Source organism: Pelophylax lessonae (genome assembly GCF_965119305.1).
Source record: "Pelophylax lessonae genome assembly, chromosome: 4".
In the NCBI taxonomy this organism is placed as follows: domain Eukaryota; kingdom Metazoa; phylum Chordata; class Amphibia; order Anura; family Ranidae; genus Pelophylax; species Pelophylax lessonae.
In genome coordinates, this window is record NC_138771.1 from 451,520,997 (window position 1) to 451,536,967 (window position 15,971).

At 41.3% G+C, this 15,971-nt stretch overlaps 1 protein-coding gene across 3 annotated transcripts in view; it reads right to left on the reverse strand.

The window, feature by feature from the left end:
• Positions 1-1,896: 1,896 nt before the first annotated feature.
• CAMK2A (calcium/calmodulin dependent protein kinase II alpha) overlaps positions 1,897-15,971 on the reverse strand; it is a 382,548-nt gene continuing 368,473 nt past the window's right edge. For all 3 annotated transcript variants that reach the window (XM_082256095.1, XM_082256096.1, XM_082256094.1), the window contains 2 exons: positions 7,875-8,103; positions 1,897-3,224 (listed from right to left, as the gene is read on the reverse strand). In XM_082256095.1, the coding sequence (XP_082112221.1) occupies positions 3,221-3,224; positions 7,875-8,103 (233 nt within the window). In that variant the 3' untranslated portion in view covers positions 1,897-3,220. The remainder of the gene's footprint in view (positions 3,225-7,874; positions 8,104-15,971) is intronic.

Sequence of the window (15,971 nt, forward strand, 5' to 3'; positions counted from 1 at the left end):
CCTGCTCACTCATTAGGCCTTAAGCTTGCACCTCAGTTTAGCATTTTGAGGAAAGGTTAAATTCACTTATGCCACCAATCCCCCATGTAAGCAGGGGGTCAAACAGAAACAAATTCCCTTTTGTGAGGTGGGAAAAAGTATGGGTAGAACGCTATCTATGCAGACAAAGTAGGCTATGTTTATTAAAATATCTGAAAAAAAGGACTGTTTGTGTTGGCCACAGATAGTATGCAACAAAACCAGGATCCAGTTAATGTTGACCTACTGGCACACATCTTTCCCCAAGCCAACCACTACTCTAGGATCTAACTTTTCTACAAGAAATGCTAGGTGAAGGCACAACATTTTTATGAGATTTCTGTATAACAGCTAAGTAGTGTCCAGTTCAAGTGAAGACTGCACTGTGACAAAATCAGAGTGCAAGAAAAAAACACACAGGTCATAATTACCAGGATGGATTTGTTGAACCCTGCCCGTAGCTACCAATCAGATAAAAGCTGGGGTTTTTCAAGTATGAGGTTCACCACCTGATGTGGGTATGGGCATTACATCAAGTTCTTTTTTCAGATACTGTGATAAATGAGCTTAGCTAGTGTAAAATGATGATGTATCTGTGGTTTGTTCTCTTTTTTAGGAATGGATCAAGGTACTTAACAGTTAGCCCTCACATTCCCTTTTAACATTTGAGAACCATTATTCTGTAGCAGGTGAGAAGGTAGATACTGAAGCGGAGGTATAACACAATATAATCTTTACAGGTACAATTTTCGGAAGACTAGAGACAAGACATTCTGCAAACAACCCTGACCATAAAATTTACCCCAAGAAGTGAATGCAAAAATGCCCCTCTTTGGAGACATTTGGCACAGGCCACATATGGGCAACAAAGACACCATGCAACAATATATCTGAGTCTACTGAACGTAGAAAGCCTTGCTGATAATCTTATTTGGCCAGTCATTCACATACAGGTTAAACACTATTTGACCTGCAATTCAATAGTGAAACTATAATAGCCTTTACTCAAATGCATTCTGAAAACACTGCAAATCTCCATTCGATGGAAATGAAGAAAGTGTAGGGTAGGTGTGCTGTTAGACCAGTTTTTTCATGGCCTAATAAATCAGTGTTATTTACACCAAAATAAATCCATTTGGCAATGATGCACAATTGCAGTCAAGTGAAAAAAGTCATGAATAATCATCCTATAAACAAGTCAACATCACTGAGGACCACCACTGACCACAAAAAGAGGACAAAAAAAAATATTAATCAAGAGGTTAGTCTCTGTGGATGGTTTCCGCCCTCTCCATTCCTCAAAAAGTCAAGATCTTTGAAATTCAGTGATCATTCTGTCTGCATAACACATATCAAGGAAAAGAAATTCCACCAGTAGTACCAATCAGGTGTCCTGCTTATTGTGATGCAGAAGTTACGATTCATGTCTTCTACTTTTTCAGCAAATCTTGCACACGAATACATTTGAATCATGTCAAATTGTTCCATTCAGTTTATAGGATAATCGCCTATATTTTTAAACTCCACATCTTCACTAAAGAAAGAAACAGACATCACAGCCCAGTACTGTCATTTGTTCTTAGGTGTATTTGAAAGCAGGAGGACATTGACCCACCACATTTATCATACAGATTATTTGATAAGCAGCCTAATCTGACAGATCACTATTATAGCTAAAAATGTAAACATGCCTAGACCTTCTCATTAGATTTCATCATTGCTTAATTTTAAAAAGCCACCATGCAGAAGACAGTAAAACTGAATGCCCTGTACATTAGGATCCCTCTTTAATAAGAGCGTTCCTATAATTAAAGTAAATAAAGCAGCCACTGATTAAAATGTAGAACCTGAACAACACTCTAAATTAAAACTACACTCTAAACTCATAAAAAGAAAACTTTTAACTTTTCATTCAACAGCAGAATATTGTACAAGCATTTTAACAAACGTTCAGAAAGAAAAGCAGTACACCATCCACCAAAAGATGGATGTGAAAAAAAAGAGAGACTGCTTCTAAGGTTGCTTTTGAGAATCCCCCACCCCCTCCCAAAAAATTGTAGTAACATATTGCAAATAAATTATTACAAGAATGTTTTACTTCTATAAAAGCATGCATATATTAGATCTCAAATAGAAATACTATTCTTCTTAACACACTGATGTATTTGCACAAAATATATATATGTATGAATATTTATAGATATTTATTATTACTATAGCTTGCATCGTCGGTCTGCACTGAACTTTTTTTTTTATTTTTTATTTTATTGTTTGTCCGTTCATTGCACAACATTGCTTTGCAACGTAAAAACGATGAACCCTTTAGCTCTTTTAAATAAATATACATTCTTTGAAAAAGAAAAAAATTTGTAGGCGGAGACACTGCACTCACAAAACAGCAAGGTTTTGGGCAGAGTATAGACAAAAAAGAAAAAATAAAAGAATTCTTACTATTAATATTATTACTTTTATCCCTGGACTGCTAACGCAGCTATGAAATTGATCGGATGCTCTAGTAGTTAAGGCAGCCTTTGATAACTCTGATCTAATATTCAAAAAAGTAAAAAAAAAAAAATAATAATAATAATAATAAGTCCTTATGAAATGAGATGATTGATGATCACTAAGTACTTTCAACATCTAAAAAACCTTGTGGTTTAAGAACCCGGGATGCCTCTATTATGTGTGAACTTGTGCTTTTGGTTTACGTGAATGCCTGACATTTTTCACTGACTTTTGTTTTTACTAAATTTTTTTAGATGAAGTCAGCTATGTATATGTCTGCAATATTACTAATATTGAAGTATTCTGTATTTTACTGTACAATGAAAGTGAAATGGTTTTTGAAGTTGGTGATGCGTTATTTGATCTGCTTGGGTATCACTGCTGAAATCAGAGTCCCAATTTGCAGTGACATAATTTCCAGAGAAGACACACCCCCTCTCTCCCTGACCTCTTATTGGTGGGTGACTAGAACTGCGCAGAGAACATGTTAACGCACACAGGCTCACACATATCTGGACACAAACTTCCACACTGTCTCCTGTCACCTGATACCTCAGAAGTTAAAGAAAGAAAGAGAGGTATGGGCCAGCGAAAAAGAGGGGTGCAGAGAAAAAGAGAAGGGGAGAGAGTTGCAGAAGTCGAATGGAGCTGCTTCTTCTGGCACTGATAATTAGAGTCCATGGCCAAAGATAGAGTCTCAGCTGAAAGATACAAAGAATATGACATTGGTTTAATGAACAGTTGCACTCTTACCTTTCAACCGTCCCCACCTAGAGATCTGCAGGGTGTTGGGGGTTGGCAAAACATGGTTTTCTTCAAATATGGGTAAACTGCTAAAGTGTATCTAAGACCAAAACCTTTTTTGTTTTGAACAGAGTAGGAATTCTAGCTACTCTGTTGAAATATTATTGCTGTCTGTGCCTCCTGCTGGGGAGATTTACCGTCTCTCTAAATCCAGGTGACCGGTGTTACCAGGACCAAAAGTGAAGGCAAGACCAAAGTTGTGTGTTATCATTGAAAAAGGAATACACGGGTAATCTTTCAATGGGATCACAACTGTCTCAAAAAAGGGTTTCCCAAACTATGGATTTAAATTTTCTCAAATCCTGTTTGGTCAATGGGACAGGAAGTGAATGTAAATCTCAGATGGAAAAAAATGACATTAACATTTAACATTAACATTTCCTATCTCTTAAAAAAAAAAAATGTTAAATGCTAAGGTTGAGAAGTATGGTTGTACAGCCAATAAACACAACTCTTTCATAAAAAGAACCAAAAGAAAATAGTTGTGTTTTTTACACATGATCCATTTTAACATTTTTAACAGCAGTACCTAAGAACAGCACTTTGTTGTGCATGTGTTATTCTTTAATTTGATCTTAGGTCCAGGTAGTACATGGAACCTAAACTTCTGCCCAAAGTCAAAAAATTAAACCCCACACTCTCTTAAGCATTGCTCTGTCATTTACCTTTCAAACGCCAGAACTTCTTTGGGTAGTACAGGTTTTAACATTTGGCATCTTAATGACTGCTTGAGTATCTTGGTGCCTGGAGGAAAAGGGCATAAAGTTGACTTGGACAGAAGTTGAGGCTCTTTATATAGCTTAGGTCTAGGATCTAAGGGGCAACACAGAGATCGATATGAAGACTATTGCCAATGTTTTTGACATCACTTAGTTTTAGATAAAGTGTAATAGAATTAGAACATCCTGCCAGGTTTTTATTGCTGGTATGTGTGTGTGTGTGTATGAAGTGCTAGATTTTACTCATCAGTTATGGCTGAAGAAGGGGAATCATGTTTACATAGTGTTCAATGAGCGTGCCAGCACAAAGAACTGACACTCTATAATCCTGGACATGTTTCATCATCTAAACAATTAATGGTGGTGATTATGCAATTTTGATTCCTCACAATTATATGTAATATTTGAGCCCTACAGAATGAGGTGATCTTTGTACCTCTGAAACACACTGGCTGTTTTAAATAGTCTTGTTGTAAATGAATACCATTTCTAAAAGATGTTCGACATGGGCCTTTATTGTTCCTTTATTGTCTGCTTTTTGTCTTTATGATTAATGAGACAGAGTAAGAGAAAATAGAAAATTTTGAGTTGTCAAAGTTGTCAATGGAACAGGACACTAGAAATTTTTCAGTGGGAACACTTGTTCTGGTAAAAACTGTCTAAAACAGGGTTTCCTTTTTAAAGGAAAAATATTGCAAAGATTAAAAAAATGTCTTAGGTACACTTTAATGCCTCCAAAGAAGTGTCTTAGGCCAGCACAGGTTTACTTTTAAAAAATCAACAACTGGACAGGTCGCAGTGGAGGACACCTATTCTTTTCTCTGAAATAATTTTTACAGTTGATGGATATTGTGTCCCCTAGTTGACCATCATATATTTTAAAGGAGTCTGTATACCTAAATTGCAAGGTTACCAACATATAAAAATAAATCAATTTACACCTTAAAATACAGTACATAACAAATCCATCTGTTGATCTTCCCAATAACATAAACATTCAATTCCCAACCTTGTATAAAAAATAACCCTCCTTTTGTATTCAAGAATAAAAAGTCCAAGTTCAAACTAATGAACCTCAGTGTAACTCATTCAAAGATTAATTAGCTCTCCACTGTTGTTACAAAGCCACTTTTTCAGAATAAAACACTGGTTGATCTTTATGTTATTGTAAGGACCCAATGGATAGTTTTATTATGTATTTTAACTTTTCAATACATAAAGCATTTAGAACAGCAGTTTGTGTATACTGATTTATTTGTATGCTAACCTAACCCCTGGTGTATATAGACTAATTGAATAGCTGTTTTGATTAGGTTAGGCTACTGTTTTTTTTTCTACCCAGATGGATATATCCTACATACAGTATATCTTCTAGGACTATCATACTGTATATACACAACACAAATGCTGCACAATGCTATCTGCATGATTATATTTTTAGAGCTATGACTAGCTAACAGAAGGCACTGCAAGCTAGTTTATTAGAAAGGCTGAGTGAAAAAAAATGGACACTTTAAAAATAGCATGTTGCAGAGAGCTGTTGAAAGTTTCTTGGTTCGAAAGAGAAAATCAGTAAGTAGTTAAGGAAATACATGTAGACTGCTCGCTGATAAGACTGTCACTGAAACTGAAGCTCACATATTTTGGACATTTTATGCAAAGACAGGAGATGGTTCTGGGTAAAATTCTGCTGCTGGCAAGGTAAAAGAAAGGATTGTCAGCATTACTAAATCAATTAATATAAACCTGTAGCTACTCAGGGAAACAATGGCTGCCAGACAGGCCTGGTGAGCTAGAGTCTATGAGGTCCTGCAGCTTCAGAACCCATTAAATAGCTGAAGAGGAAGTCCAATTAGTTTGCAAAGCTCCATTTATTATTTTTTGCAATCTGTAGAATAACTTTCATCAGACTTAATCACGATCTAATCTGAGGCACATTTCCAGAAAAAGAGGGATGGAAGTTTATGCTTTTCAGTCTATTTTATAAAAAATAACATACACAAAGTGGGACTTTTTATACACACCTGAAATACATACACTATATAAAGAAAAGTATTGGGACACCTTCCTTTACACACACATGAATTTTAATGGCATCCCAGTCTTAGTCCGTAGGGTTCAAGATTGAATTGGCTCACCTTTTGCAGCTATAACAGCTTTAACTCTTCTGGGAAGGCTGTCCACAAGGTTTAAGAGTGTCTATGGGACTGTTTGACCGTTCTTCCAGAAGCGCATTTGTGAGGTCAGGCACTGATGTTGGACAAGGAGGCCTGGCTCGCAGTCTCCTCTCTAATTTATCCCAAAGTTGTTCTGTTGGGTTGAGGTCAGAACTCTGTGCAGGCCAGTCAAGTTCCTCCATCCCAAACTTGGTCATCCATGTCTGTATGGACCTTGCTTTGTGCACTGGTCCAAATCATTTGGGATTATGGTGTAGGGTTGTTTTATAGGGGTTGGGCTTGGACCCTTATGGCGCTTTTCCACTGCATGGAACCGTACCGGTTCGACATGCTTTTGTGCTTTTCCACTGCGGTACTGCATGGTATAGGGTCGGAACGGTTCGGTACGGTACGGTATAGGTTTGCTTTTCCACTGCATGGAACCGAACGGTACGGTACGGCTCTGAAAAAACAGTACCTACTCGATTGTGGTTCCAACAGGTACCAAACTGGTACCATATCCCACAATCCTTTGCATGCAGTCACTACTAGCCACTGATTGGTCAGAGAATCCCACCCACCCCGTTGTTATCCCACCCACTTAACTTTAGTACTACTTTAGTGGAAAAGCAAACCTATACCGTACCGTACCGAACCGTTCCGACACTATACCATGCGGTACCGCAGTGGAAAAGCAAACCGGGCCAAGCAGGGCCGAGTAGAGCCGAGCCGGTACTAGCCGGTACTTGCAGTGGAAAAGTGCCATTAGTTCCAGTGAAGGGAACGCTCAAGACATTTTGGACAATTTCATGCTCCCAACTTTGTGGGAACAGTTTGGGGATGGCCCCTTCCTGTTCCAACATAACTGCACATCAGTGCACAAACAAGGTCCATAAAGACATGGATGAGCAAGTTTGGGATGGAGGAACATGACTGGTATACACAGAGTCCTGACGTCAACCCAATAGAACACCTTTGGGATGAATTAGAGCAGAGACTGAAAGCTAGGCCTTCTTGTCCCCATCAGTGCCTGACCTCATAAATGTGCTTCTGGAAGAATGGTCAAATATTCTTATATACACACCCCTAAACCTTGTGGAAGGCCTTCCCAGAAGAGTTGAAGCATTTATAGCTGCAAAGGGTGGGCCAACTCAATATTGAACCCTACAGACTAAGACTGGGATGCCATTAAAGTTCATGGCGTGTGTAATGGTAGGTGTCCGAATACTTTTGGCAATATAGTGTATTTAATGTCTACTTTGAAATGCATTTCAGCCAGCTTAACAATCCAGACCTTCATGTCAAATACAAAAGAAGGTCATGATCATTTATTTTTTCTAATGTCAAATGGTCAAGAATGTAGGTGGATAGCTAATGGATTTCATTCCTTTACTCTAAGTAAGATGTGTTTAGTACACAGCTTACTGTGCAATACAGTATAGCCTGACTGGTTTACAGTAATTCCCTCTATAATGAGTGAAGTGATGACCAGCCAAGTCAATTTTCACTGATCCTATGTAGAGTTTTGCAAATTTCCTGTTTGTATCACTGTGGTAGGCCTATACCATATGAAATTGTTTATGGTCCATGAACAGAAGTAGAAAAACAAGACTGCAAAATATTAAGGAGACTGTGAATAAGCTACAGAGAAAAATATAATTAAAAATCTTACTGTGGGAGGACTGAAGGGGCCCCTGATCTGTGAAAATGAACATTTTGCCACTTTCCATCACGGCGATGCCAAATACATGTCTCCTCTGATTGGGCGGTTCGGGGAACACCACTGGCATCCAGGTATTGGGTTATGCGGATGTAAGCAATGCAAGCAGACTCATCTCCCATCAGGTGAATGTGAGGGTTCAAGATGGTTGTATGAAGAGGTTTATTGCTCCGTGACCACACTGAAAGATAGGTAAGTGTATTGCTTAGATATTGAAAGGGAAGCTCTATGTCAGTGATGGCAAACCTTGGCACCCCAGATGTTTTGGAACTAAGTTTCCCATGATGCTCATGCACTCTGTGGTGTAGCTGAGCATCATGGGAAATGTAGTTCCAAAACATTTGGGGTGCCAAGGTTTGCCATCACTGCTCTATGTTTTACATCGGAAAATAAACGCTAACATCATAGATGCTTACCACTCATATATTTTTTCACAGATATCTTGTTTTACAACTGTTTAGATACCAGCATTATATTTCCTTGCGCTCTTTTGTATATGCAGATTTTTCTTTTTTGTGTGACCTTAGCAGGAACACAAAGTCCAGTGTTTTTTTTTTTTTTTTAGATTAATATGTAAAAACAATGAATTTCATGTCAATAATGATATTATTCGTTTCAAAATATCTTGTTCTTATGTAGAGTATGTCATTTTATGTGGGCATGGGGGCAGTTATTACACACACCGGCTCTGTTTTCTGCTTTGCAGTGCTACGCAGTGGTTGTAATTAGAGATGTGCACAATGAAAAATATTGTTTCGGTTACTATAATAGGCTGAACTTGGAAACTATACAATTTTCTTCTTTTATCTTTTTGTTGGGATTTTTCCTGTTATGTTTTATATATAATGTAACCATCTCAATGTTTACTTAATCTGTCTGATCAAATTACTTTTCAAATAAAACCCTTTGTAAAATAAAAAATACAATTTCAATTCATATTCATTCATTAAGTTAATCATTTTGTTTTGTCATATTTTTTTTTCATTCACTAATTTCAAATTAATTTTGTATATTCAAATTTGTTTCGTATTTTTGTTCCAAATTGATTTGGATGTTCGGAAGATTCAGATTCATTCGTTATGTTATGATTCAGAGATTCTGATGGATCCACCTCCATCCAACCCAAACACAAGAAGTAGGAATCATACCTTTTACACCTTACTGTAACTATTTATTGCAATATGTTTCCATTTCACATGCACTATGTAGTGTATTTTTTTATAATTCATGCTATACTCACTACAATAAAAACAAATGGATTTGAATCATTCATTATGTTGTTACGTTATTTCGGGTGCTTCAAACATTAAAGTGTTACTAAACCCACAAAAGCAAAATCAATCTGTATATGCAGTAAAGCATGCTTGTTATACTCACTGTGGAACTTAAGGGGTTAATACTCTGCATTGTGTAAAAAGGCTGTTTGATTTTGTCTTCTTTGATCCTTCCCTTTTTTACTATCCCCAACCCACTCGCTGATAGAACAGAGCCCTAGGAAGCATTCTGATTATGCTCAGTTTGATGTGTATTGCTAAATAGTTTTTTATTTTTTTGGGAGGGTGCATGTGATCAGCACAGGGCCAATCAGCACTGTCCAGACAAAAAGTCAGGGGTCATGCAACCTCAAAGGACAGTCAGAGAAGAATGAAAACTCCTCCTACAAGCTTTAGCCAGTGGTCGGCCGGACACTGATAGAAGACACAAGACTGCTATATACTGCTAATGAGAAAAAGTATTTAGCAGTTTATATTTACTAAAATAATTGCATTTCCATGTTCTGTGTACTGTATAACTGTGTGTAACACTTTAACAAAAGACTCAAACTATTGCATCCTGTCATTGGAATGAAAAGAATAAGAATGAATTTGTTGTTTTCTTTATAATTTATTTTGGATTTGTTGAAATTCGTTACTGTTGTGATGCAGAGATTTGGATACATTGGAATCTCCAAATAATGAAAATTTAGTCCGAATTTCAATTTGTAACGAAACCAAAAGCACATGTCTAGTTGTAATTTATTTCAACCCTAAGCTCAAACCTATGAGTTGGTTGACTCATTGAAATTAACGCACACTCCGTGTGGCTGATATCGTGTCTCAACAGTTGGTAAGAGACATTAGGGTAATTGCCATTGAGAGATCCCTCAAGTGGATAATCTAGAAATCACTTACATTTAATACAAAAATAAGAAAGCAGATAAGCAAATGTATGCAATTTTAAAGTCATTTCAAAAATTACAGTTTATGTCTGTTAAAAAAAAAAAAAAAAAAAACGTGTAGTGTATCTCTGTAATGCAAGCATATTTCCCTGCATTTTGCCTCTCTCCTGCAAAAATGCTGCAAGTACAGAAAAAAAAAAAAAAAAAAAAAAGAAAAGTGGTGTGGTGCTACAACCTAAATATCAAGAAGCATGTGAAAGAGCCACACGTGTGCCCAGACTACAGTCTCTCCAACTGACAAGGAAATATTGAAACAATATAAGATATAAATGAAACAAAAATATTATAAATATTTTCTAATATTTTTAGAATATTTTTTAACAATTTTTGCTTCATTTACAGTGGATATAGAAAAGAATCATCCCTTTTAAATCAATCACATTTTGATGCAGCCTTAGCTAAAGATAAACACAGTTTTAGTTTTATCCAGCCTAGTGGGGATGGGCCGCTGGCGACGCACGCTCTAGCCCCCTAGCACATATTCTTACATCGCGCAGGATGGGTCGCCTGCCACAGTAAAACTGCGGCGGGCGGTCTGGAGCTGGTTAAAGTGGATTACATATGCACAGGTTTTTTATTTTCTTTGCTTTGGATGTGGGGAAGAGTTAGGATCCTGGTCAGGTTTTCATTGTCGGATATGGCCTAGTGGCAGAGATTTAATTTTTCTAATACAGTCACAAAAAAAGGCCTTCCTTACCAGTGGTGTCACTAGGGTTGGTGTCACCCGGTGCGGTAACTCACGGTGTCAACCCAACCCCTTTCAATAATGTTTTTTTTTTTTTTACTAATGTAACTTGTAAATCATAGCTCCCATATAACACTAAATGTAATGACAATAGCGACATTAATAACTAGGATAATTAAAAAGACCTTTAAATTACAATATCATATGAAAATAATAAAACACAGCTGTCAGGTCCCCATGCATCTCTATGGGGGAAATGGATGGGAACGGACCGTCTGTCTGTTCTCATCCGATCCCATCCGATCCGATCCCCTGGACGGATGGAAAATAGGGTTTCCATCCGTCCAGATTTAATGGATCGGATTGGAAGTCAGCGGACATAGAGATGCATGGGGTGACCGTCCATACATATAAAGACCAAAGTGTATTTCCTTAGTGCAAATTCATATACAGTACTCTATTCAAAACATATATGCAATATTCATACATAATATTTGTATTATTCAAAAAAAGGGCAATTACATTTACTCATAAAAAAGTGCCAATGTGGAAAATAGTGCAATTAAACTTAAGGTGCCCAGACAGATATAAGGTGCTTCTTTTTGATTTGTGCTGTTAAATAGTCCGTAATTTCAATATGTTTTATTTATCAGATGCAGTGCTTGTCTCTCTCTCAGCAATCAGTTAATTCACCCTTAGGGCTCTTTCACACATGCGGACCGTTCAGATCCGCCTGTCCGTTTTTTTTGGCGGATCTGAACGGTCCCCCCCATGCATCCCTATGGGGCATCGGATGTCAGCGGAGACATGTCTGCTGACATCCGATCCGTCAAATCTGGACAGATGGAAACTCTATTTTCCATCTGTCCAGCGCATGGGATCGGATGAGAATGGACCGATGGTTCATTCCCATCCGATTTCCCCATAGAGGTGCATGGGGATCTGACAGCTGTGTCACCGCACACAGTGCGGAGAACAGCTGTCATTCTCCTGCTCAGCGGGGGATCAGCGGATCGATCCCCCGCTGAGATAAACGGAGTCCGTCCGATGGACAGACAGTGTGAAAGGGGCCTTAGTGTCAGTGTGAATTTGCTATTCCTCCTCTGTATGCAAGGGCCACTCCCTGGGAATAACGCAGAGAGACGGTCTGGATGCGATTTTTTATATTTCTCTCCCCAGTGCATGAAAGATGAAACAGGGGAGACCCACTAGAAGGACATCTGTACTGTACTCAAAACGCAGGGGGTCCTTGCAGGCCCGAATCTGTCTGGGAAGTGGCCCTTGCACACAGAGGAGGGGGAATAGCAAATTCACACTGACACTAAAGCCCCGTACACACACACAGATCGTCGTCATACAAATGTTCGTCTTTTCTCCCCGGGATGTCGGTGTCTGTTGAAAAGTGCAAAGACAGCACAAGGACAGCACAAGAATTTTGTCCGCAGACTTCAGCTGACTGCAGAAGTGATGTCATGTAATGGTTAACTTTCCCTGTGTTTTTTATTTTCTGAGCATGCCCAGTCTTGCAAATCTGCGGTCTGTCGGCTGATTTCTGTACTGACAGGCGAACAATCGTCCGTTCTGGTGTCCGCAGACAAAAATTTTCATGTTTGCAAGAAAGACTCTTGTCCGCGGATTGTGTGCAGACAGCTGTCGGAGGCACCATACTAACACGCGTACAATCGGCAGATCTTTCGTCCGCCGACGTTTGTATGACGACGATCTGTGTGTGTGTATGGGGCTTAAGGGTGAATAAACTTACTGCTGAGAGTGAGACAAGCACTGCTGCATGATGCATCTGCTAAATAAAACATACTGACGGACTATGAAGCACCTATATCTGTCTGCATGTTTAATTGCAATATATTCATCACCCGCACCTCACTACTCACCTCACCCTAGCGTTGCCGTCACCGTCACTGGCTCCGCCCCGGCCGCGTGAACGTGAGGGAGCGCAAAGGGCAGGGAGGGGAGGCTCAGGGTGGCCCAGGAGGAGGAGCAAGTGAGAGAAGTCCATGCAGCAGACAGTACACACAGTGGCGGCTGGTGCTCTAAATTTTTGGGGGGGCGCAAACTTAAAAATGTAATGGCATTGCTTTGCGGCAAAAAACGCTGTCAAAAATTGCGTGAATTTGAGGTCACAAAAGTGTGAAAGGGGCCTTCAGTAATCAAGGTATAGTGTGCCCCATTCAATGCAGAGTAACCAGCGTGCCCCCTTTCAATGCAGAATGACCAGCGTACCCCTTCAATGCAGAGAGACCAGCGTGCCTCCTTCAATGCAGAGAGACCAGCGTGCCACCAGCAGTGGGGGTGGTGTGGGGGTCAGAGGCAGCATTGGGGGGATCAGTGGCAGCAGTGGGGGGTGGGGGGTCAGTGGCAGCAGTGGGGGTGGTGTGGGGGGATCAGTGGCAGCAGTGGGGGTTGTGTGGGGGGATCAGGGGCAGCAGTGGGGGTTGTGTAGGGGGGGGGTCAGTGGCAGCAGTGGGGGTGGTGTGGGGGGATCAGTGGCAGCAGTGGGGGTGGTGTGGGGGGATCAGGGGCAGCAGTGGGGATGGTGTGGGGGGATCAGTGGCAGCGGTGGGGGGTCAGTGGCAGCAGTGGGGGGGGTCAGTGGCAGCAGTGGGGGGGGTGTGGGGGGGATCAGTGGCAGCAGTGTGGGTGGTGTGGGGGGATCAGTGGCAGCAGTGGGGGTGGTGTGGGGGGATCAGTGGCAGCAGTGGGGGGGTGGGGGGGGTCAGTGGCAGCAGTGGGGGTGGTGTGGGGGGGATCAGGGGCAGCAGTGGGGGTGGTGTGGGGAGGATCAGTGGCAGCAGTGGGGGTGGTGTGGGGAGGATCAGTGGCAGCAGTGGGGGTGGTGTGGGGGGGGATCAGTGGCAGCAGTGGGGTTAGTGTGGGGGGATCAGTGGCAGCAGTGGGGGTGGTGTAGGAGGGGGATCAGTGGCAGCAGTGGGGGTAGTGTGGGGGGGGGATCAGTGGCAGCAGTGGGGGTGGTGTGGGGGGGGTGGGGGGGATCAGTGGCAGCAGTGGGGGTGGTGTGGGGGGGGATCAGTGGCAGCAGTGGGGGTGGTGTAGGAGGGGGATCAGTGGCAGCAGTGGGGGTGGTGTAGGAGGGGGATCAGTGGCAGTGGTGATAGAGGGATGGGATCAGAGTCACTCACTTGCAGATCACTCGATTCCCCCTCTGAGGCTCCTTGCGTGGTGGACGGAGAGCTCCTCCCCTTTCACTCTACTCCCGAGTCCCGACATCTTCCTGCAGAAAGAATGGGCGGAGCCCGTGTGCCACTGCCTATGAGTGCGGGCGGAGAGGATGAGTGCGGGCGGAGAGGATGGGTGGGGCGGAGACTGTGTGCCTGTGAGAGTGCACCAAAATGACCAGTGCACTATCTCACGGGCGGCGGCGGGCCCCCCTGCAGAGCGGTGTCACCCTCCCTCCGGTGGACACCCTGGTGCGGTCCGCCCCCCGCACCCCGCTTGTGACGCCTCTGTTCCTTACTGGAGTGGGGAAAGGTTAGAACAGCCATTAGGTTTTTATTACTGTCTGTGTCTACAAAGTTCCCCCCCCCCCCAGGGCTTGTTTACCCTCAGCCCATTGGGCAGCCTTGTCCAAAGTAGTCCCAGTGCATAGTCAAGGCAAACTGCTTTATGTCCTATCGCGTCGGTATACACCAACGAGAGCTGGAGCTGCTAATGTTTGAGGAGGACTTAGATTTTGTGGGAATAAAGACTTGGTTTGACAGCTCTCATGACTGGATGGCGACCATTCAGGGATATTCCCTTTATCGCAGAGATAGAGAAGGAAAAAAAGGGGGAGGGGTATGTCTGTATATTAAGAACAGTATACAGGTAAATATGAGGGATGATATTAATAATGGAGCTAGGGACGAGGCAGAATCCCTATGGGTAGAACTTCAAAGGGAAGGCACTGTGGGGAAGGTAATATTGGGCGTATGCTATAGGCCCCCCAACCTGAGGGAGGAGGGGGAGGCGGACCTCCTTTTACAGATAAGATTGGCAGCAAGGATGGGAAATGTCATTATAATGGGGGACTTTAATTGTCCAGATATAGACTGGGCAGAGGGAACCGTGCATTCAGCCAAGGCTTGGCAGTTCCTAAATGTTTTGCAGGACAATTTCATGGGTCAGATGGTGAATGCACCGACAAGAATTAATGCGGTACTTGACCTACTGATTACCAACAATACAGACCTGCTAATGGATATAGAAATACGGGGCAACTTATGAAACAGTGACCATAGATCAATTTGTTTCAGTATTAATCATAGTAATAGGAAACATAAGGGTAATATAAGGACACAGAATTTCAAAAGAGCCAATTTCCCAAAACTGTGCTCTCTGCTAGAAAATATCAAATGGGATAGAACCCTTGGAACAAAGAACACGGAGGAAAAATGGGAGTGCTTCAAGAGCATACTTAACAAAGGGATTGGCCAGTGCATTCCAAAGGGAAATAAATTTAAAACAGCAAAACTAAACCTTGGGTGGCTAAACTCCAACTTAAAAATGCATATTAATGCTAAAGAAAAGGCCTTCAAAAAATACAAGACTGAGGGGTCATTGGCAGCATTCAATCATTACAAAGAGTGTAATAAGAAATGTAAAGACGAAATCAGGGTGGCTAAAATAGAACATGAGAGACATATAGCGGAAGAGAGTAAAAAGAACCCCAAGAAATTCTTTAAGTATATAAATAGTAAGAAAGCGAGGCCAGAACATATTGGCCCCATAAAAGACGACAAGGGAGATTTGGCCACAGAGGACAGGGAAAAGGCGGTAATGTTAAATCATTTCTTCTCTTCAGTCTTCACAAAAGAATTGGGGGGCTACACTAACCCAGCTTGTAAGGCCAAACTAAACAACACACCTCAGGAAGTACTGCTATGGCTAACAGAAGATAGACTTAGAACTAAACTAGAGAAACTTAACATAAATAAATCACTGGGACCGGATGGCTTGCACCTGAGGGTTCTTAAAGAGCTCAGCCAGGTGATTGCCAGACCATTATTCATGATTTTTAAAGATAGTTTACCGACGGGTATGGTGCCAGCTGATTGGAAAAAAGCCAACGTGGTACCAATATTTAAAAAAGGGCCGAGATATATCCCGGGGAACTATAGGCCGGTCAGCC